The sequence below is a fragment of the Scyliorhinus torazame genome, chromosome 11 (assembly GCF_047496885.1).
Source record: "Scyliorhinus torazame isolate Kashiwa2021f chromosome 11, sScyTor2.1, whole genome shotgun sequence".
In the NCBI taxonomy this organism is placed as follows: domain Eukaryota; kingdom Metazoa; phylum Chordata; class Chondrichthyes; order Carcharhiniformes; family Scyliorhinidae; genus Scyliorhinus; species Scyliorhinus torazame.
This window is the reverse complement of record NC_092717.1, coordinates 120,019,404-120,043,835: the sequence shown is the minus strand read 5'-3', so window position 1 is coordinate 120,043,835 and position 24,432 is coordinate 120,019,404. Positions and strand designations below refer to the sequence as shown.

The 24,432-nt window shown below is 49.0% G+C and overlaps 1 protein-coding gene across 7 annotated transcripts in view; it reads left to right on the top strand.

Moving 5' to 3' along the window:
• The window catches only part of LOC140385490 (clavesin-1-like), a 271,602-nt gene that overhangs the window by 65,044 nt on the left and 182,126 nt on the right, over window positions 1-24,432 (top strand). For all 7 annotated transcript variants that reach the window (XM_072467706.1, XM_072467707.1, XM_072467702.1 and 4 more), the window contains one exon: window positions 4,152-4,326. In XM_072467706.1, the coding sequence (XP_072323807.1) occupies window positions 4,152-4,326 (175 nt within the window). The remainder of the gene's footprint in view (window positions 1-4,151; window positions 4,327-24,432) is intronic.

Below are 24,432 nucleotides of genomic sequence, written 5' to 3'. Positions count from 1 at the left end.
AGCACCTTGTCAGTCTTCACCACAGAATAGGAGCAGTTTATGCCACTTCACCTTGCATCTCTGATGAGGATTACTTGTAGCAGCACCAGCTGCCTTCTCTTCAGCCACAGATTGCCATACAGTTCAGTGGGGTTGGACGCAAATACAACTTGAAAGAGGTGAGACATCCCACACAGTGGTCGGAATTCTCCATTCGTGGCGATTCACTTTTCCACTCGCCAGGGCAACCCACCCATGGGTTTCACAGCGGTATGGAGTGGCTACAATGGGAAATTCCATTGACAAGCAGCGAAAGGCGCGCCACCGAGAAACACGTGGCTGGGGGAGCGGAGAATCTCACCCAGGGTCCAGAGGCAAAGACCAGGGGCTGGATTCTCCATTATTGGTACAATATCCCCACGGCGGCGTCAAAACGGTGGAGTTTCACACCATAAAAACTGGCATGAAAAGACTACATATTCCTAGCCCTGCAGGAGGCTAGCAAGGACCTGACGTAGATCTAGCAGCTTTTGCTGCAGATACGGGCGCCTGCTCTTCCGGGTCGGAGGTCGCACACGTGCACGGCGGCGGCCTCCAGCGGTTGCTCTGTGCTCCATGGCGGACTCGGACCGCGGAGCTGGACCCGAGAAATTAACCCTGAATCGGCCAAGCGCCCGACCCTGACCGCCCGCACAAACATTCCCCGACTGCCTACAAGGCCCCACCCCACCCCTCTGCCCTCCGACTGGCCCGCCCCCGACCAGGAAGAGCGGGGGCGAACTGAGTCCACAGCCGCCAGGAGAGTATGCCGACCGGCTGGACCACATTCGTTCCACGCTGTCAGGACTTTGGCCAGCGGAGAATGGTGGAGCAGGCCTCTGGCAAAGGTCCCAGGTAGGTCCTAGGCGGGGGAGTACGCCGCTTTTCAGGGCCTGCAGAATCAGGGAACCGGCGGCGGTCCCGATTCCTTGCGGGAAAATGGATTCTCCGTCCCGCGCCGGCCGCGATTTCGCCGTCGGGGTACGGAGAATCCAGGCCAGCTCTCTCAACATGTGTGAGCAAGAATGCCTCTGGAGGCTCAAACCTCTACCTTCGTCTTTGTTGACATTTCCAGCCTCCTGCAACAAGGTCTCTTTCCCAGTGGATCAATGCACATGTGCTGCCAGTGGTCATCAAAGTGACTGCCACTGGTGGGCCACACTTAACCCGCTCCCTCCCTCCCCATCACAAATCTTTGCCTCTTTTCTGCAAGACGTTATGAGTGTTAGCAATTGCTTGTGTGGAAAAGAGGGAAGGATGCTGTTTATGAGCGGTGACTGTGAAGCATGTTTGTGAGTGGGCAAATAGGATGAGGATGCAAGAGGGCAATAGGATCTGTGAGTGTTGGCTGTTCAGATGAGGATGTGAGGAGGTTCCTGGAGAGAGGGCAAAATGGATGGAGCTGGTAGTGTTTTAGCTAATAGAGCGCTGTGCAGGAGCATGCTGGGAAGCTCTTGTGCCACTCACGTTGCCTGCCCTACTGAAGTCCTGGACCATCTTGGTTCACTGTCTCCAGGTTGAAGTGACCTCATTCCTGTTGATTTCCGTGGCCTATTCCAGCATTCCTGCTTGCTTGGAGAGGCTGTCCGCTTCCTCACATCCTTGGGAAAGATGATCACTCTGCAGTCCCTGAGTGCAGCAGGACCTCCAGGTAAGAGTGAAAGATTCGGAGAGCAGATTTCCTGGGAATCCTCTCCAAGATTGTGATTGTTGCAACCTGAGGAATCCATGTCTAGTTCAGCCTTTTTGACCCCTGCCAGGGTCCTTTTAATTAAAACGTGTGAACCGTTTGTAATAAATGTGGAGTCTAATTTAACCCTGTAAGTGATTGGGTTTTGTGTGGGGTAAAATCTCACCCGTGATGTTTCATTTCAGTTTAGGGTCAGAGGTGTAGGATTGTGCAGATCACAATCTATGTGGCTCACGTGTAAAATCAACCTATCTATTATTTGTACAGTAATCCATTGAGTCAGGGAATCTGGAACTGAATGAAAGTTAGAATTATACCTCTTCCACTGGTTAAATATTCATCTTAAATTTTTTTTAAATTTAGAGTACCCAATTCATTTTTTCCAATTAAGGGGCAATTTAGCGTGGGCAATCCACCTACTCTGCACATTTTTGGGTTGTGGGGGCGAAACCCACGCAAACACAGGGAGAATGTGCAAACACCACACGGACAGTGACCCAGAGCCAGGATTGAATCTGGGACCTTAGTGTCGTGAGGCTACAATGCTAACCACTGCCCCACCATGCTGCCCTATTCATCTTACTTTTTAACCACAGCCAAGACCAGTAGATAAAATTTCAATTGCAGTCTGGCAGAATTTTATTTACGTTACTTGGTTGCAGACTGAACTCTAAGAACCAGAACTAAGCTCTTCGCATACGCACCCATAAATTTCACTCTTGGCCATTCAATTCAATGCAGTGGGCAGGATTCTCCTTTGGCTGGCACCGAAATCGCGAAGCACAATTGGGCGTAGAATAGGTTCCGACGGCAAAATTGCGGCGGGCGCTGATTTGACGCCAAATCGCATTTCTCCCTCACCTCGACAGCAGCGTCAATGCACACCAGGACGCATGTACAGTAAACACTATTTACATGTCATTAGTGGGCCCAACGCGGTATTCTCTGGGGCTTCCGTGATGCTCTGCCTCCAATGGGCTGAGTTCCCAATGGCGCAGTTCACTTGTGCTTTTAAAAATCGTGAAACCGGCGTCGTGGCTGCTGAGGAAGAGAGAGGAGGTACAGAAAGCATCCAACATCGCCATAGTTTGCTGACAGTTGTGCCGCTGGCTGGGGGCTTCTGCCTGGGCCAGGGGGAGTAGGAAGTGGGCTGTGGGGTCAGGGTGGACGGGCACGGAGCACCATTGGCACAGCCGGAAAGGCAGCCATGTAGCTGAACACGCAGCTAACAACCCACTGTTAACCTAGGACTACAGGTCATATGGGTGCCCCCCCAGGGCACACCCCTAGCTGCCCTCTAGCCCCAGCTGACCCTTAAGCTGTATGGGCGTGCTCCAGCACAACCAGTGCCATCTTGTTGGCTGGGATGAGTGTGTGTGGGGATTGTAATGTGTATATGGGGCTGCAGCTTGTCAAGCTCTCAAGTGTCAATCACGGACCCGGCGGGTCCCGCACTGTTTTCCATTTAAATCAATTGTGTTCCACGTGGTGCCGGTGCTAGCCCCTCCCAAGCCGGTCCAGGTCCGGCGCCAGTTTTGCTGTCAGAAAAGTTGACAAATTCTGCTCCTGCATCAACACTTCGTGTCAGGAATGGAGAATCCCGCCCATGAGTTTGGCAGGAATGTCTCATAGTGATAGTGTAACTACACTTTCATTGAAAGGATCTTTTACAAGGAGCTGGTAATATGTAAAATATGGGCACCATTATATTAAAGGTATCATTCTGAGATTGGCTGAGATTTTCATACTTGTGACAATAAAAGATTATTATTATTATTTATGTAGGGTTGTTATCTGCCAGACTGGCGTCATTCAATAGTAACCGCACTGAACACTGTTTAAGTTTAATGTCAGATCTATAAGACAAAAAATTCGCTTTAAAAATTATTTTTTAATATTTTGTTTTGCACTGACTGCAATTATCCTGGAACTGATGTGCAGCTAAACTAACCTGTTGAGTTGAGTTGAGTTAATGTGTCTCAGCCCTCTTGCACATACAAGGTGGGCAATTTTGAATTAATGTTACATTTCGCTGAAACCGCTTTCCATTAACATGTGTCGACAGTTGGTTTTCTAGAAAGATTCTGTTTCCATTTAATATTTGCATTTTACAATAATTAGTGCATTTAGCATCACATGATTCTAAAATAAATTGAAATTCTGTTTAATCAGATATTATCAGGATTATGTTATATACAAGAACAAGATAAAAGTTTATTGGAATGTTGTGCATGGATCAGGTTCATATTTTAGTGCCGGGTAGTTTGGAACACAGTACTGTCTAAATCATGTGTAAGAAGTAAATGAGTCCTTAATTAAATTAACATTTTCAGCAATGAAACTCAGATGGAGCACGATGTCACAATATCAATGGATTATTTCTCGCTCCACAGACTGCTTAAAAATCCTAATCCCTTTGGTGTTGTATGTCTTTCTCTTTTAGGAATACCTTTGTGGACATTCTCCGCGCTATCCTCCTGTCCTTGGAAATCCTTATTGAAGACCCAGAGTTACAGATAAATGGATTTATGTTAATTATAGACTGGAGTAATTTTACATTTAAACAAGCCTCCAAACTGACTCCCACTATCCTGAGATTAGCCATAGAGGGCTTGCAGGTCAGTCATTCTTTTTAGCAATTAAAACATTTTGCATAATTAATTCTTTATTTTCTAGCTTAGAGTGAAATTTTCCAATATTTTGCACATTGTTATCTCCAGGACTTAAAAAAATTAGAATGCATGACACATTGCCAAACAGCAAAAGGATGTAAGTTCCTGCAAACTGACTACCAATCAGTAAAGGGGGCATTCATTCAGCTGACGTCAGGCACTTCTCAACAGAGAGAGAAACAAACCAGAAGCCAGGTTATTTTAAGCCATTGTATCTCTTTTCCTATCACTCGAAAGTAGGCTTGGCAGATACCTCAGAGCAGGTCACCTGCCTGTCTGTCCTTTCAGGGCACAATGTATAACTCAATGAGATACAGAGAGAGGTAAGAAGTGGTCCAAAATAAAATAGAGAAATGAAGATGAAACATATTCAAATCATTTATTTTAACTGAAAAATCAAAGCATAGAGCACCACCAAAAGGCAAAGAGGTGAAGCAAAGCAAGAATGAAGACAGCAAGGTGGCGCAGTGGTTAGCACTGCTGCCTCACCTAGGTCCCAGGTTCGATCCCGGCCCCGGGTCACTGTCTGTGTGGAGTTTGCACATTTCTTCCCATGTCTGCGTGGGTCTCACCCCCACAACCCAAAGATGTGCAGGGTAGGTTGATTGACCATGCTAAATTGCCCCTTAATTGGGAAAAAAAAATAATTGGGTACTTTAAATTTTAAACAAATTGAAGAATTGAGCGATGCCAACCTTGAACTATAAAAGCCTTATGAATTAGCAAGAAGGAGAGACTTATAAAGGTATCACAGCTGTGTAATACATGAAAACTTTCAAATAAAAGACTGTGTAACAGCCTGCTTTCAACAGAGCAAGAATGTAATATCGCTTACAGCTGAGGAACAGAGAAACATTTAGAGGTGCACTGGCCATCATAGGTTTGATTTTAAAAAAAGGTTGCAAAACAGAGAGGTTGGAGGCTAGAGGTGAGCAAAAGATTGCCTATCATTGATAAGCTTTTTCTTGTATTCAGGAATACAAGACAATTTAGGTAATCGAAAAGGAACAAGGCTATCCCAGAGGGGGAGGGAGGGGAAGATGTGTTTCACAATGGAATCATTGGTTGGTAGAAGGATAATCTTCAAAAAATCAGGTAGTAGGTCCTCGTCAAGAGAAATTTATTTGTTTTGAGAGGAGGACGATGGCCACTCAGATTTGTTGACAAGAAAATAAATGACAAGAAAGAGCAAACTAATAATAAGAGAATAAAAGCTAAATACTGTGGATGCTGGAAATTTGAATAAAAACAGAAAATGTGGATAAACTCAGCAGATCTGGCAGCATCTTTGGAGAGAAACATGGTTAACATTTCGAATCCGTAGGACAATTAGGTCTGACAGTCTGATGACAACAGTTGGAGTGAGCAAAGAATTCTGGCAATGGGATGATTGTGGTCCAGAGGGTCTTCAGGAGACTGGGGAAAACCCAAAATATTTTCAAACAAGTTTGTATTTGCTCGCGCCAGCTCTCTGTCAGACGATCTTTGGGGCTTCTGGTCGTGACTTGGTAATAATCAGTGTCTTGATGCCTTTAATCAGAAGGGTAGCTGTACACTAGCAGGATACAAGTGGCAGAATTTTGAATTCAAAGGCACCTCTTTTGTTTCAGCTACAGGGCACCCCAGGTACATTGGGCTTGCTTGGCACCCTGTGAAAGGCTCTGATGTGCCATCAATGAACACAAAACAAGTAGTGAACGTAACTGAGGCTTTAATAAACTAAACAGAAAGCCTCCTGGCCTCTGATCACAAACTGGGTCAGAGGCGGAGACCAGCCACCTTTATACCAGGCCCGAGGGGAGGCGGAGCCATCGGGCAGTGGTTTACCACATTACATGTAATACAGTAGCAGTTTACCACAATACACATATTATTATATACTACAGTGGTTTACCACGTTCACCTCCTGTTAAAAAAAAAGAGTCCAGCGGGGGTGAAGTAGACTTAAAGATAAGTTCTGTCGGGGGCCTTGACCTTCTGCCGTGATCATAAGAACATAAGAAGTAGGAGCAGGAGTAGGCCATCTGGCCCCTCGAGCCTGCTCCACCATTCAATGAGATCATGGCTGATCTTTTGTGGACTCAGCTCCACTTTCCGGCCCAAACTCCATAACCCTTAATCCCTTTATTCTTCAAAAAACTATCTATCTTTATCTTAAAAACATTTAATGAAGGAGCCTCTACTGCTTCACTGGGCAAGGAATTCCATAGATTCACAACCCTTTGGGTGAAGAAGTTCCTCCTAAACTCAGTCCTAAATCTACTTCCCCTTATTTTGAGGCTATGCCCCCTAGTTCTGCTTTCACCCACCAGTGGAAACAACCTGCCCGCATCTATCCTATCTATTCCCTTCATAATCTTATATGTTTCTATAAGATCCCCCCTCATCCTTCTAAATTCCAACGAGAACACTCCCAGTCTACTCAACCTCTCCTCGTAATCCAACCCCTTCAGCTCTGGGATTAACCTAGTGAATCTCCTCTGCACACCCTCCAGTGCCAGTACGTCCTTTCTCAAGTAAGGAGACCAAAACTGAACACAATACTCCAGGTGTGGCCTCAATAACACCTTATACAATTGCAGCAGAACCTCCCTAGTCTTAAACTCCATCCCTCTAGCAATGAAGGACAACATTCCATTTGCCTTCTTAATCACCTGTTGCACCTGTAAACCAACTTTTTGTGACTCATGCACTAGCACACCCAGGTCTCTCTGCACAGCAGCATGTTTTAATATTTTATCATTTAAATAATAATCCCTTTTGCTGTTATTCCTACCAAAATGGATAACCTCACATTCGTCAACATTGTATTCCATCTGCCAGACCCTAGCCCATTCACTTAGCCTATCCAAATCCCTCTGCAGACTTCCAGTATCCTCTGCACTTTTTGCTTTAACACTTATCTTAGTGTCGTCTGCAAACTTGGACACATTGCCCTTGGTCCCCAACTCCAAATCATCTATGTGAATTGTGAACAGTTGTGGGCCCAACACTGATCCCTGAGGGACACCACTAGCTACTGATTGCCAACCAGAGAAACACCCATTAATCCCCACTCTTTGCTTTCTATTAATTAACCAATCCTCTATCCATGCTACTACTTTCCCCTTAATGCCATGCATCTTTATCTTATGCAGCAACCTTTTGTGTGGTACCTTGTCAAAGGCTTTCTGGAAATCCAGATATACCACATCCATTGGCTCCCCGTTATCTACCGCACTGTTAACGTCCTCAAACAATTCCACTAAATTAGTTAGGCACGACCTGCCCTTTATGAACCCATGCTGCGTCTGCCCAATGGGACAATTTCCATCCAGATGCCTCGCTATTTCTTCCTTGATGATAGATTCCAGCATCTTCCCTACTACCGAAGTTAAGCTCACTGGCCTATAATTACCCGCTTTCTGCCTACCTCCTTTTTTAAACAGTGGTGTCACGTTTGCTAATTTCCAATCCGCCAGGACCACCCCAGAGTCTAGTGAATTTTGGTAAATTATCACTAGTGCATTTGCAATTTCCCTAGCCATCTCTTTTAGCACTCTGGGATGCATTCCATCAGGTCCAGGAGACTTGTCTACCTTTAGCCCCATTAGCTTGCCCATCACTACCTCCTTGGTGATAACAATCCTCTCAAGGTCCTCACCTGTCATTTCCATCAGTCACTGGCATGTTATTTGTGTCTTCCACTGTGAAGACCGACCCAAAAAAACCTGTTCAGTTCCTCAGCCATTTCCTCATCTCCCATTATTAAATCTCCCTTCTCATCCTCTAAAGGACCAATATTTACCTTACCCACTCTTTTTTGTTTTATGTATTTGTAGAAACTTTTACTATCTGTTTTTATATTCTGAGCAAGTTTACTCTCATAATCTATCTTACTCTTCTTTATAGCTTTTTTAGTAGCTTTCTGTTGCCCCCTAAAGATTTCCCAGTCCTCTAGTCTCCCACTGATCTTTGCTACTTTGTATGTTTTTTCCTTCAACTTGATACTCTCCCTTATTTCCTTAGATATCCATGGTCGATTTTCCCTCTTTTTACTGTCCTTCCTTTTTGTTGGTATAAACCTTTGCTGAGCACTGTGAAAAATCACTTGGAAGGTTCGCCACTGTTCCTCAACTGTTTCACTATAAAGTCTTTGCTCCCAGTCTACCTTAGCTAGTTCTTCTCTCATCCTATTGTAATCTCCTTTGTTTAAGCACAAAACACTAGTGCTTGATTTTACCTTCTCACCCTCCATCAGTATTTTAAATTCCACCATATTGTGATCGCTCCTTCCGAGAGGATCCCTGACTATGAGATCCTGAATCAATCCTGTCTCATTACACAGGACCAGATCTAGGACCGCTTGTTCCCTCGTAGGTTCCATTACATACTGTTCTAGGAAACTATCGCGGATACATTCTATAAACTCCTCCTCAAGGCTGCCTTGACCGACCTGGTTAAACCAATCAACATGTAGATTAAAATCCCCCATGATAACTGCTGTACCATTTCTACATGCATCTGTTATTTCTTTGTTTATTGCCTGCCCCACCATAATGTTACTATTTGGTGGCCTATAGATTACTCCTATCAGTGACTTTTTCGCCTTACTATTCCTGATTTCCACCCAAATGGATTCAACATTATCCTCCATAGCACCGATGTCATCCCTTACTGTTGCCCGGATGTCATCCTTAAATAACAGAGCTACACCACCTCCCTTACCATCCACTCTGTCGTTCCGAAAAGTTTGATACCCTCGGATATTTAACTCCTAGTCGTGACCATCCTTTAACCATGTTTCAGTAATGGCCACTAAATCATAGTCATTCACGATGATTTGCGCCATCAACTCATTTACCTTATTCCAAATACTACGAGCATTCAGGTAAAATACACTTATGTTGGCTTTTTTTACCTCTGTTCTGAATCTTAACACCTCGATCAGTAACCTCTCCTAAGTTATATTTCCTCTTAACCTTTCTCCCAATTTTCCTTGTCGTTGAACCCATATCTTCATGTCACAACCTGCCGCGTCGCTTACCATTAATGTTTTCACTTCCCGTTTTATTTCTTTTCGTATTCCTGGTCCTATTCACTGAGCTCCCCTCAGTCACTGTACCTTGTACTGTCGTCCTTTTTGATTTTTGACTATGGCTTCTCTGCCTTACATTTCCCCCCTTACTGCCTTTTATTTCTGTCCCTGTTTTACTACCTTCCAACTTCCTGCATCGATTCCCATTCCCCTGCCACATTAGTTTAAACTCTCCCCAATCGCCTCAGTCCCGGCTGTGGTTTGGGCACCGGTGTCGAGACCTGCGCGTCCGGGAGAGTGTTGTCCTCTTCTTCGCCCAGTAGTTGAGTCGGTGGAGGGGGGGGGCGGTGTGTGGGCGGGGGTGGTGGTGATGGTCGCCGGTGGGCCTGCGGGTGCCAGTTCTTGAAGTAGCTGGGTAGTGCTGGAGGGAAACGGTGTAGGGTCGGGGTGGTGGTGATGGTCGCTGGGGAACGTGCAAGTGCCAATTTCCAGAGGGAGACTGTGTCCTGTTGCCCGTCATGATGTGCCACGTAGGCATATTGTGGATTGGCATGGAGGAGCAGGACCTTCTCGACGAGGGGATCTGATTTAAGACTCCTCGCATGCCTCCAGAGGAGGATGGGCCCTGGGGCTATCAGCCAGGACCGGAGTGAGACCCCGGAGGTGGACTTCCTGGGGAAGGCAAACAAGCGTTCGTGGGGGGTCTCATTGGTGGCAGTGCACAAGAGCGACCGGATGGAGTGGAGCGCATCGGGGAGGACCTCCTGCCAGCGGGAGACTGGGAGACTTCTAGACCGTAGGGCCAGGAGGACGGCCTTCCAGACCGTCGCGTCCTCCCTCTCCACCTGTCCGTTGCCCCGGGGGTTGTAGCTGGTCGTCCTGCTGGAGGCGATGCCCTTGCTAAGCAGGAACTGACGCAACTCGTCACTCATGAAGGAGGAACCCCGATCGCTATGGATGTAGGTGGGGAACCCGAACAAGGTGAAAAGACTGTGCAGGGTCTTGATGACGGTGGCAGAGGTCATGTCAGGGCATGGGATGGCAAAGGGGAATCTTGAGTATTCGTCAACAATGTTGAGGAAGTACACGTTTCGGTCAGTGGAGGGGAGGGGCCCTTTGAAGTCGATGCTGAGGCGCTCAAAGGGGCGAAAGACCTTTACCAGGTGCGCCATGTCTGGCCGATAGAAGTGCGGTTTGCACTCTGCGCAGACCTGGCAGTCCCTGGTCACGGTCCTGACCTCCTCGATGGAGTAAGGCAGGTTGCGAGCCTTGATAAAGTGAAAAAAACGGGTGACCCCCGGGTTACAGAGGTCATTGTGGAGGGCCCCAAGTCGGTCTACTTGTGCGCTGGCACATATACCGCGGGATAGGGCATCTGGGGGCTCATTGAGCTTCCCAGGTCAATACAAGATATCGTTGTTGTAGGTGGAGAGCTCGATCCTCCACCTCAGAATCTTGCCGTTCTTGATTTTGCCCCACTGTGTATTGTTAAACATGAAGGCAACCGGCCATTGGTCAGTGAGGAGAGTGAATCGCCTGCCGGCCAGGTAATGCCTCCAATGTTGCACAGCTTCCACAATGGCTTGGGCTTTCTTTTCGACGGAGGAGTGTCGAATTTCGGAGACTTGGAGGGTACGGGAGAAGAAAGCCACGGGCCTTTTCGCCTGGTTGAGGGTAGTGGTCAGAGCAAAGTCCGATGCATCGCTCTCCACCTGGAACGGAATGGACTCGTCCACAGCGTGCATCGCGGCTTTGGCAATATCTGCCTTGATGCGGTTGAAGGCCAGTGTGGCCTCAGCCATCGGGAAAAATGGTGGATTTAATAAGTGAATGGGCCTTGTCCGCATAATTGGGGACCCACTGGACATAGTAAGAGAAGAACCCCAGGCATCGCTTCAGGGCCTTGGGGCAGTGGGGGAGGGGGAGTTCCAGGACGGGGCGCATGCGGTCGAGGTCGGGCCCTAGGACTCCGTTTTCCACAACGTAGCCAAGGATGGCTAGGCGGGTTGTGCGGAAAATGCATTTTTCCTTATTGTAGATGAGGTTCAGGAGTTTAGCGGTGAGGAGGAAGTGCCGGAGGTTTTTGTCATGGTCCTGCTGGTCATGGCCGCAGATGGTGACATTATTTAACTACGGGAATGTGGCCCACAGCCCGTACTGGTCAACCATTCGGTCCATTTCTCATTGGAAGACCGAGACCCAATTGGTGACGCAGAAGGGAACCCTGAGGAAGTGGTAGAGGTGGCCATCTGCCTCGAAGGCAGTGTATTGGCGGTCCTCCGGGCGGATAGGGAGCTGGTGGTATGCGGACTTCACGTCAACTGTGGAGAAGACTCGATACTGCGCAATCAGGTTGACCATGTCAGATATGCGGGGGAGGGGGTATGCATCGAGCTGCGTGTACCGGTTGATGGTCTGACTGTAGTCGATGACCATCCGGTGCTTCTCCCCAGTCTTGACGACCACCACTTGGGCTCTCCAGGGGCTGGTACTAGCCTCAATGATCCCCTCTCGTAGGAGTCGCTGGACCTCCGACCTGATAAAGGCCCTGTCCCGGGCACTGTATCGTCTGCTCCTAGTAGCGACGGGCTTACAGTCCGGGGTGAGGTTAGCGAAGAACGAGGATGGGGCGACCTTAAAGGTCGCGAGGCTACAGACGGTGAGGGGGGGCAGGGGTCCTATGTTTTGGATGATCTTGACATCGACAGCCTGTGTCCTTACTCGCAAGGTCCTGTTCACCCATCATTCCAGAGTTCACTGACTTATGTTGGCTCCTGGCTAAGAAATGCTGTTAAAATTCCCATCCTTGTTTTCAAATCCTTCTGTGGCCTTGCCCCTTTACTCTCTCTGTAACCTCCTCCAGTAATACAGCCCTTAGACATTGCTGCTTATCCAATTCTGGCCTCTAACATTTCCAATTATTAGTGGCCATTCCTTTAGCTACCTCAGCACTACCTCCTTTAAGATATTTCTTAAAACTTACCCATCTGACCCAAGATTACCCATGTGATTGGTATTAAATGTGGCTTTTTATTGCTCTTGTGAAGTGCCTTGGTAAATTTTATTACATTTACATTTACATTTATGGTGGCACATAAATACATCTTGATGTTGTTACGGAGCTCTTACCACCTGTTCATAAACAGAAGGTGCTTTGAATTTGTTTTTAAAAGAACAGGCAGTGGCATATTTTCCCAATCCCTCAGTCTTTGCAATACAATTCTACCAACAATCCACAGCAAACTTGAGTTTGGATTAAAGGTTCATTTATTGTGCACATTTAAAACCTGAGAAAAAAGGACTGTTCCCCACTTTTCACTCCTCACGTTCACATTGTAAAAGGGTGAGGGGGAATAGTGTCATGATATTCAAACACACACATCATGATAGACACACCAACAGACAAATCAGAACACACAACACCACAACCAATGACAGAAAGATATAAAAGCACAGACACGACCCCCGGTGGTCAGTATTAGCTGCAGAGGAGAACCAGGACACATCTGTTGCCAAACACACTTAGGGAGACAGCACGTGCAGAGTATCCAGAACGAACTGTATTATAAGAGTTATAATAAAATAGAGTTGTACCACATACAACTGTGTTGGCTCATCTGTGCACCAGAGCACCCAACACCACATGGTACAGGAGTGGATCGATACCTGCCGGCATACCTCCGTGTACACAGACAACCAGCAGTGCCCAGGCATGATGTACGAGCTCCCGGTTCCGCAGCCGCTCCAGTGCCACGGCGACCTCCGCGAAAACTGGCGGCGATTCCGGCAAATGTTCGAATTGTTCCTGGTGGCAGCTGAACTCAAAGACCTGGATGATAGGGAAAAAATTGAATTTCTCCTCACCATCGCCGGTGCAAGGGCAAGAGAAATATTCAGAAGGTTCAGGTTCTTCAGGAGGCAGCAAAGGTACGATTACCAGGCAGTCCTGGGCAAATTCTCCAAGTACTGTGAAGAAAACGCAATCCAATCGGCAAATAAAGGTAAGAAAAGCTGCAGTACTCACCTCGTGGCTGGGATCCCGGAGCCCGAATTTCCAGAAGCCAAAATCCCGGGCCTGAGAGAAGGCTGGGTCGAGGTCGGCGGCCATCTTGCTAAAGGTATAACGCTAGCACAGTTGCGCGAGCAGTGCGCAGAACCGGAAGTTTCGTTTGCGCATGCGCGAGATGCTGCGCATGCGCAGTCAAGAAAACGGCCATCGGTAAAGGAACAGCGATCTGAGCATGCGCAGTCGCTTCCTACGTGCTACATACCGAGCGTCAGGATGTCAGAGGCCCCAGACTGCACCAATTTAAAAGGGAAATGTCCCAAATCCAATTTAAAAGGGAAACGTCCCAAATCAAAAAAACAAAAATCTGTTAAAGCTGTAAAACAACCTTCCCTCACCTGGAATGACAGCACAGTGCCGCAAATTGACCCAGGAGATGAATTTGACCTCCGAGGAACCCTCCGACAAGCAGTTACCTACGCACAAGCCGATGATTCCGACCTTGAATACTTCGATGACGATCTTTACAGTGTTTCCGGACCTCGCGAGCCCAATGATAGCTCCGTGGTCCTATATGACTATGACTCGGACGAACCTTTCGTGTTGCACATTGGCGGCCCCCACATTGAATCCGACGCAGATGCGGATTCATTTTTCGGATTTGAGGATCTTCAATCCAGCAGATATGACGTTCCAACTTATCAGTACCGGATGATGCTGCAGCCTGACATTAACAGACAGGGAGCGGTGCAAGCACACGGAGAGTGCCCTGCTGCCACACAGAGCGTGGTCCACGTCCCACTCAACGTTCCCGACTCTATGAAAGAAGACATGCAAGACTCCAGAGTGCAGTCCTCGCATGAACCAGAAGTGACTCCAGTGTCACAAGCTTCCACAGCAAGCTCGTGGACAGACTCCACAATTGCAGAAATGCAAGACTCCAGAGCGCAGTCCTTGCACGAACAAGAAGTGACTCCAGTGTCACAAGCCTCCACAGAGAGCTCGTGGACAGCCTCCACGATAGAAGCAACGCAAGACTCCAGAGCGCAGTCCTTGCACGAACAAGAAGTGACTCCAGTGTCACAAGCCTCCACAGAGAGCTCGTGGACAGCCTCCACGATAGAAGCAACGCAAGACTCCAGAGCGCAGTCCTTGCACGAACAAGAAGTGACTCCAGTGTCACAAGCCTCCACAGAGAGCTCGTGGACGGACTCCACGATGGAAGGAACGCAAGACTCCAGAGCGCAGTCCTTGCAGGAACAAGACCATGAGGGTCTAGCAACCTCTCCTGACCAACCAGCGGCAGACGATGCAAGTCTGCCATGCTCACGTGAACAGCAAGAAGGCTATAACAGCCTACCATGCTCCACTACACAGCAGCATGAACATGACGGTCTCTCATGCTACAATGAAGGGCACAGCGCTGAAGACTGTTCAAGCCCAACTGAAGACAAGCCAAAGGAATCGCCTCGTCCAAGCCCGAAGAAAAAAGGTTTATGCGCTGACCTTCAGGATCATTATAGCCGAACAGAGATTAATAATGCTGCACGGCCACAGAAGGATGCTGAGGATTTGCTAACGAAATTAATTGAATGTTTAACTTGCAAGGAGCAGACTGAGAATTGCCAGTGTTTTAGTACGGATCGAAAAAATGGACAAGACATTGATCCTCAGGTAATGGAAATAACACAACCTGAATCATATCTACAGCAGGGACAAATGTCTCCCTTCAACACAACACCGCAAAATCCCAACTTCGGAGACCAGCAGTTAGTCAGTAATGACTCTTCAAACCTTGAGGGGAACATTAATTGCATTGAACCTATACACGCTCCACTGATTATTGAGCAGAACATTGGAGCAAGAATCCTGAGGACACCGACATCGAGTAGCCAGATAACGAATTTAAAACCCACAGCAGTGTCAAGTGAACCAAGTGTGCTTTCCACTAATGGTGAAGATGCAGATAAGGTCGACCCGATTATCCATTGTACCACACTAACCCCAGTGATTAAGCAGTTATGTATGGGGAGTATAAGGTGGGCAATTGAGAACAGTAAAAGAGAGACTGTGACCATGCCAGTCCCAGCAAAATCAGACCCAGAGACCATGAAGGCATGTACATTAGACAAAGATACACATGAGGCACCTGAGAAGAAAAGTGAAACGGAATGTTCTTTGGAAAATAGTACAATGTCGATAGAAACATTGGATCCTATATTCGAGACCATACCTATGGGAGAATTTGGGGGTAATAAACAAGGTTCTGCAATGTCTGGGGGAAGATTTAAAATTCCAAAGAAGAAAAGCCCAAATGAAGGACAACGGCAAGACAATGACAGTCCACCGACATGGTGTGCACCACCAGATGAAAACTCTGACAATTTACCCAACCCTAGTGAACAGCAAGCTGCTAATGAGGATCTATCCACGGGATGTGAGACGAGTGACGACAGCATCCCACTTCCCATGCAAAAGGTGCAAGGTGACAGACCTCGCCTAGTGCGTACCGAGGCACTCGACGATCACGGTGGGACCACTGACGACTGCGGTGGCAGCGCACCGCTTCCACCCTCGATGGCTCGACCCTCTCCACTGGTTGGTGCATTCCTGCATGTTCCGACTCCAGAAGTGCAGCTTCAGGGAATCTCGGCTGCCTCCAGTGAACCTGTTGGGACTCCGGACGGGGGGCATCGACGGAAGGCAGACCGGACTCCAGATGGGGAGCAGCCAAGCGCCGACTCTGATTCGCGCACGCCAGACCTTGCTCCGGACGGGCGGTGTCGCGGCCTCGGTGATGGCACGCTCAGGGTGACGGCGGATGCCACGGCGACAGGGAATGGATCGCGTGGCAGTCCCACTGGGTCGGCAGTGGCAACCAGCACCGGCGGTCCAAGATGGACACACCAATTCGCGCCATCGCCAGACGTTGATGCGAGCAACAATTCTCTCTCCAAGGCGACATGCTTCGACGTTTCTCTGCGGAGTCGCCCTTCCGGCACAGCAGGTGGCCGGAACCAGCGTACACGGTCTCGGCCAACTTCCACATCTGGCACAGTCATCGCCTTGCATGATATTAGTGATGGTGCTACTTCGATGGCAACGACCCATCGGCTACAAGATGCCGTCCACCACAAACATAAAAAGAAAAAGACTCCACCTTGTTCCTGGCATGCAGGGCGGATGGATTGGTGCGTAGGCGCAATCAGCGAGCTTTGCGCCGCCTTCCACGCTCGCAACTGAACCGTACGCACACGCCGGATCCTCCACTGGTTCCCAAGGATGACTTCGTGGAGATGCCACGGATCATGCCCCTTCCATCGCCACCAGAACCAAATCTCCACAGCTGAACCGGCTTGAGGACCAGCCCATTCTTGAGGCGGTCACCCATTAGACTGGACTTATAACGCTGTTCATACGTTCAAAAAGTCAAACACTTCTGTATTATAACCTGTTGTTGTTTATTGTTCCAGATATCGTCTGACCAGACCAATGTTCAAGTTTTTTTTTTTCTCTCGCATCCAAGTTTTGTTATTGTACAACCTTGTTAGTGTGACGCACCCGACATCGCCCCATGTAAATAGTTACGTCATATACACACGCTGTACATAACACACACACACACTCTTCGATGCACTCACGACACAATTATATTTATAACCACGTAGGCACATATCTTTGTAAAAAGGGGGGATGTCATGATATTCAAACACACACATCATGATAGACACACCAACAGACAAATCAGAACACACAACACCACAACCAATGACAGAAAGATATAAAAGCACAGACACGACCCCCGGTGGTCAGTATTAGCTGCAGAGGAGAACCAGGACACATCTGTTGCCAAACACACTTAGGGAGACAGCACGTGCAGAGTATCCAGAACGAACTGTATTATAAGAGTTATAATAAAATAGAGTTGTACCACATACAACTGTGTTGGCTCATCTGTGCACCAGAGCACCCAACACCACAAATAGTACAGTAAAGACCACAAAAAAAGGAAAATGAGTTTACTTGTGCGCCAGAGTCAGAGGATGTTTCCCTCATGGTGGGATTCCATTCCAATGTGTTTCTGGTCAGTTGACCAGTACAAAAAGCTTTGAAACAAACTCTGCTGCTCCACGGCGGGTTTTTGGCAAATGTTGGTCAGATGCTTTTTGGAATCAAGCAGGCTTGTGGAGTTGAAACTTCTTACCCAGCCCAGGTGCTGGAGTTCTGCCCAGCCGTCTGCCTGCAAATGTCAAAGATGTAATGCTTAACTGTCCAAAAGGCTGGAGGCTTGGGGCACGTAACCTTTCTTCTCCACAATGACTTCAAAAGGGATATTTATGCAATATTTGGTCTCCGGTTTCAGGATTGATAATGAATGTCTCAACCATTAGTTGTTGAAAAGAGTGCCATCTATGTTGAGGGCCTGGTGTTTGGGAAGCTAATGTCTCAGCAGACCTACTGACTCCACTAGCAAGGTTGGCTTATCAAATGTAAATGACATCCCCAGTTTCCTTTGAAATTGGTCTGAACAGTCCCAGGTGTGATGTGAGTCTCGAGGCATTACGAGGTGTGATGTGATTCTCGAGGCATTACGAGGTGTGACATTCCAGAAACAGAAAATAATTATTTTGTCCTTGAAACACCTGGGGATAGCTCCCAGACAGAGGATCAACCCCGTGATCTGATGACTTTTAGCAGCCATCTTAATTTTCTTTGTGCAGTAGAAAAAGGCCAGTCTAGAGATTGCATAATGTGATATTGCGAAATTATTATTTTTTTAGAAAATATTTTATTGAAGCATTTGTAATTTTCACAATTTAACATGTTGACATTTCTAAAACAACCGCGCAGGTCGAAGCACAAAATACCCCCTAAAGGAACAACAAACAGTAAACCACGTCCCCCACTTCTCCCAACCTGTCCCCAATTACCCGTATAATAAGTTCCCTGTCCTTATTTAACATTGCCATGCCTCCTGTTTTCCTCTCCTCCCCCCTTTTCCCTTTCCCCCCTTACTGCTGAGGTTCAATTTTTGTTGAAGAAATTGATGAACGGCTGCCAACTCCGGGCGAATCCCTGTATTGATCCTCTCAGAGCAAACTTGATTTTCTCCAGACTGAGAAACCCTACCATATCGCTGACCCACACTCCTGACTTTGGGGGCTCAGAGTCCCTCCATCTCAGCAAGATCCATCTCCGGGCCACCAGGGAGAGGAAGGCCAGGATATCGGCCTCCCACCCCCCTTTGCCCCTGGATCCTCCGACACCCCAAATATTGCCAATTCTGGACTCGGAGTTAGCCTCCCTTCCAGGACTACTGACACAACATCCACAAATCCCTGCCAGAATTCCCTCAGTTTCGGACATGCCCAAAACATATGAACATGGTTGGCCGGGCTACCCCCCACACCGTCCACATTGGTCCACCTCCTTGAAGAACCTACTCATCCGAGCTACCGTTATGTTTGCCCTTTGGGAGGATGTATTTACCATTTTCAAGGCTTTTTCCCACAGTTCAGTTTCCAGCTCCCCTCCTAACTCCTCTTCCCACTTCACCTCTCTGATAGGGGCCCCTTCCCACTCTAACAATTCCCTGTATATCTCCAAAACCTCCCCACCTCCTACCCCTGTTTTGACAGCACGTTATCCTGTAGTCCCCTCAGGGGGAGGCGAGGAAAGCTTGGAACCTGCCTCCGTACAAAGTCCCGCACTTGCAGGTACCAAGTTTCCAGCCGGCAAATCAAACTCCTCCTCTAATGTCTCCAAGGTCAGAAAGCCCTCCTGGATGAATACATTCCCAAACCTCTCAACCCCTGCCCGCTGCCATACCTTAAAGCCCCCATCCAGCCCCCCCGGGACAAACCAGTGATTGTTACAGATCGGTGACCACACTCCAGTCTCATATGCTGCCTCCATTGCCCCACACCCTTAGGGCTGCCACCACCACAGGACTTGTAGAGTACCGAGCCGGCGAGAACGGCAGGGGCTCCGTCAGTAAATCCTCCAGACTCGTACCTTTGCAGGATGCTGCCTCCTTCCACTCCCAAACTGACCCCCACCCCCCCCCCCCCCAACTATCCACTTCCTGATCATCGATATGTTGGCAGCCCAGTAACAGTTAGAGCCAAGCCATCTTCTCCACGGATCCGTTCCAGGAGTGCCCTCCTTACTCTCGGGGTTTTGCCCTCCCATATAAACCTCAATATCACCGCATTCATACTTCTGAAAAAAGCCTTTGGGACAAAAATCGAGAGACATTGAAAAAAAGAAAAGCATCTCGGAAGGACCGTCATCTTCACCGTCTGAACCCTCCCCGCCAGCGTCAGTGGGAGCATGTCCCATCAAATCCCTTCTCATTTGATCCACGGCTTTGCCCAAATTTAACTTGTGCAGCTGCCCCCAATCTTGGGCCACTTCAATCCCCAGATACCTAAAACTCCTCCCCACCACTTTAACAGGTAACTCCTTCAGTCTCCTTTCCTGCCCCTGTGCCTGGATCACGAACATCTCGCTCTTTCCCATATTTAACTTATAGCCTGAAAATCTCCTAATATCTCCAAATTCTCCTAATACCTCCTGATTTCAGTCATCCCCCCCACCGGGTCCGTGACATAAAGCAGCAAATCGTCCGCAGAGGGAGAGACCCTGTGTTCCACCCCCCCACCTCAATATACCCCGCCAGGCATTCGCTGCTCTCAGGGCCATTGCTAAGGGTTCTATGGCCAGGGCAAACAGTAATGGGGAGAGTGGGCATTCCTGCCTTGTCCCCCGACATAGACTAAAGTATTCCGACCGAACTCTGTTAGTTCGTACGTTTGCCACCGGGGCCTGGTACAATAACTGGACCCACTCCACAAATCCCTGCCCAAACCCAAACCTGCCTAAAATATCCCATAGATACTTTCACTCCACACGGTTGAAAGCCTTCTCCGCGTCCATGGAAACTAATCACCTCAGCCTTGCGCCCCTCCGCTAGCATCATAATTACATAAAGAAGCCGTCTAATGTTGGATGTCAGGTGCCTGCCCTTTACAAATCCCGTCTGATCCTCCCCAATTATCTCCGGGACACAATCCTCGATACGAATGGCCAGGATCTTTGCCAATAATTTGGCATCTACATTCAATTGGGAAATTGGCCTGTACGATCCACAGCTCTCCGGATCCTTGACTCGCTTCAGGATGAGAGAAATTGATGCGTGTGATAATGCTGGGGAGAGTACTCCCAGCTCTATGGACTCGTTAAAAGCCTTAACCAAGAGCGGCCCGAGTAATCTAGAGAACTTCTCATAAAATTCCACTGGGAATCCATCAGGTCCCGGGCTTTACCCGATTGCATCACCCCCAGTCCATCTATCACCTCCCCAAGCCCAATCGGGGCCCCCCAGGGCCTCCACCAGCTCTTCATTTACCTTCGGGAACTCTAGCCTCCCAGGAATTGATTCATGCCCTCCTCCCCAACCGGGGGTTCCGACTCGTATAGCTGGCTATAAAATTCCCGGAACACTTCATTCACCACCCCGGGTGCGTCACCGTCTTCCCCCTCAAATCTTTTATTTACCTTATTTCTCTCGTTTTCCTCAGCTGATGCGCCAGCATCCTGCTGGCTTTCTCCCCATGTTCATATATTGCACCGTTTACCCTCCTCAGCTGACTCTCTGCCTTACCTGTGGAAAGGAGCCCAAACTCTATTTGAAGTCTCTGAAGCACCTTCAGGAGCTCCTCATCTGGAGACTCCGAATATCTGCTGTCCACCTGTAAGATTTCTCCTACCAATCTGTCCAGCTCCGATCGCTCAGTTTTATCCCTGTAGGCTTGAATCAAAATATATTCCCCTCCAATGACCGCTTTCAGTGCCTCCCAGACTACCCCAGTCACAATTCCTCCCGTGTCATTGATCTTTATGTACCCCGAATGGCCTCTCTCACTCACTCTCAGATCATCTCATCTGCTAACAGCCCTGTGCCTAGTCTCCACTGTGGGCGTTGGGACATTCCCGTGTCTGCCCATAGGTCTATGCAGTGTGGTGCGTCATCTGAAACCACAATTGCTGAGTACTCAGTGTCCTCAACCCCTGCTAACAGTGTTTGATCTAGCACAAAGAAACCTATCCTGGTGTACATCTTATGTACATGGGAGTAGAATGAATATTCCCTGCTCCTTGGTATCTCAAATCTCCACGGATCTACCCCTCCCATGCGCTTCATGAACCCCCGCAGTTCCTTTGCCATTGCTGATAGTTTCCCCGACCTAGCATTCAACTGGTCCAATCTCGGGTCCAGGACCGTGTTAAAGTCACCACCCATGATCAGCCGGTGCGTGTCAAAGTCTGGGATCTTTCCCAGCATCTTCCTGTCAAACGTGACAACATCCCAGTTTGGGGCATATATTATTCACCAGCACCACTGCCATTCCCTCTAGCTTCCCACTAACCATAACAAATCTGCCTCCCGGGTCTGCCTCTATCCTCCCCACCTCGAATGTCACCCTTTTGTTAATCAGGATAGCCACCCCCCTTGTTTTAAAGTCCAATCCTGAATGAAACACTTGCACGACCCATGCCTTCTTTAATCTAATTTGGTCTCCCAGCTTCAGGTGTGTCTCCTGTAACATGGCCATGTCCGCTTTTAACTGTCTCAGATGTGCGAACACACGGGCTCTCTTAACTGGCCCATTCAGTCCACGAACATTCCACGTAACCAGTCTGGTCGGGGGGGGGGGGGGGGGCGCGGGGGGACGGAGACGGACCCTTGCCCCCCTCCCCTGTTGATCAGCCATGACCTTTCCTAGGTCAGCTCCTAGCTCGTGTTCCGCACCTCACTTGATCCGCCCCTTGGCGGCGACCGCCATCTCATCTCCATCTCCAGTCTCCTAGCTGTCCCTTGCCCGTCAGCAGTACCCTCCTCCCGCCCCCTCATCACCCCCACAACTTCGTCTTTCCTCAGCTCTCCCCCCCACTTTGCTCCCGTGAACTAGCTGTCCAGCTAGCCCGTCAGCTCCCACCCTCTGGCATCAAAAAAGCTGCCATCTGTCAGATTCTATCTTCCCTAAACATAGCACAAGCACTCAACACAGTAACAACAATCCCCGAAAGCAAACACACCATCCCCCAACGCGTAGGCAACAGGGCCCACCCCTCCCCCTTTAACCGATTCTTATCAGTCCCATCACCTTCAAACAGAATCAAACACAATAGAAGAAGCTTCAACCAGCTTAAGCAAAATTATATATGCAAGAATCAACCATCTCTCTTATAGAAAAGTAAACCCCCTGTCGCAACTTAAAAGTTTTTTCCTCTGTAATCCAGTACACAAAGCAATAAATCAAAATCAAATTACACAAGAAAAAAAAACTTTTCTTCCCGAACATTGCGACTTAACTCACAGAATTAGAAAGACTGAAATTTTAAACTAGATAAAACAAAACACGGAAATATTTTTCTCTCCCTCCCACTTTATCCCTTCCCCCAAACTCAGTCCACCACAGTTTGAATTTAAAAGCATTAAACCAGATTATTATCCTTCATGAAAGTACAGTACGAAGTCTTACAACACCAGGTTAAAGTCCAACAGGTTTGTTTCGATGTCACTAGCTTTCGGAGCGCTGCTCCTTCCTCAGGTGAAATTCACCTGAGGAAGGAGCAGCGCTCCGAAAGCTAGTGACATCGAAACAAACCTGTTGGACTTTAACCTGGTGTTGTAAGACTTCGTACTGTGCTCACCCCAGTCCAACGCCGGCATCTCCACATCATGATATTCATGAAAGTAGCCACCTCTTTCGGAGAGTTGAAGTACAGCTCCCAGTTCTCGTAGGTCACCCAAAGACGAGTTGGGTATAGCAGTACAAATTTAATGTCTTTCGCAAACAGGGCCGCCTTAACTTGGTTGAAACTTGCTCTCCTCTTTGCGAGTTCTGGTCCCCAATCTTGGTACACCCAGATCTCTGATTCTTCCCACATGTACCATTTTGTCTGCCTGGCCCACTTCATGATACGCTCCATGTCGAGGAATCGATGTAGCCTCACCACCATGGCCCTCGAGGGCTCACGACCCTGGGGCTTACGTACGAGCACCCTCTGTGCCCGGTCCACCTCCAGCGGCTTATCAAACACATAGGCCCCAACCATCTCCTGCACCATCTTCCCCACATACGTACCCGCATCTGGGGCGAGATTCTCCGACCCCCCGCCGGGTCGGAGAATCGCCGGGGGCTGGCGTGAATCCCGCCCCCGCTGGTTGCCGAATTCTCCGGCACCGGAGATTCGGCGGGGGCGGGAATCGCGCCGCGCCGATTGGCGGGCGCCCCCTCCCGCATTTCTCCGGCCTGGGTGGGCCGAAGTCCCGCTGCTAGGATGCCTGTCCCGCCAGCGTGGATTAAACCACCTACCTTACTGGCGGGACAAGGCGGCGCGGACAGGCTCCGGGATCCTGGGGGGGGGCGCGGGGCGATCTGGCCCCGGGGGGTGCCCCCACGGTGGCCTGGCCCGCGATTGGGGCCCACCGATCCGTGGGCGGGCCGGTGCCGTGGGGGCACTCTTTTCCTTCCGCCTTCGCCACGGTCTCCACCATGGCGGAGGCGGAAGAGACTCCCTCCACAGCGCATGCCGTGAGCGGCCGCTAACGCTCCCGTGCATGCGCCGCCCGGAGATGTCATTTCCGCGCCAGCTGGCGGGGCACCAAAGGCCTTTTCCGCCAGCTGGCGGGGCGGAAATTAGTCCGGCGCGGGCCTAGCCCCTCAAGGTTGGGGCTCGCCCCCCCCAAGATGCGGAGGATTCCGCACCTTTGGGGCGGCGCGATGCCGGACTGATTTGCGCCGTTTTTGGCGCCGGTCGGCGGACATCGCGCCGATACCGGAGAATTTCGCCCCTGATCTCTCCTTTCCGTCTGGCAGCCCGACGATTCGGATATTTTGCCTGCGAGACCGGTTCTCCAAGTCTTCTACCTAATCCAGCAGTCGTTTCTGGCTGTCCTGTAGTATGCTAATTTCCAAAGCCATCGCAGTGGACTCCTCCTCCTGGTCAGTCGTCAGCT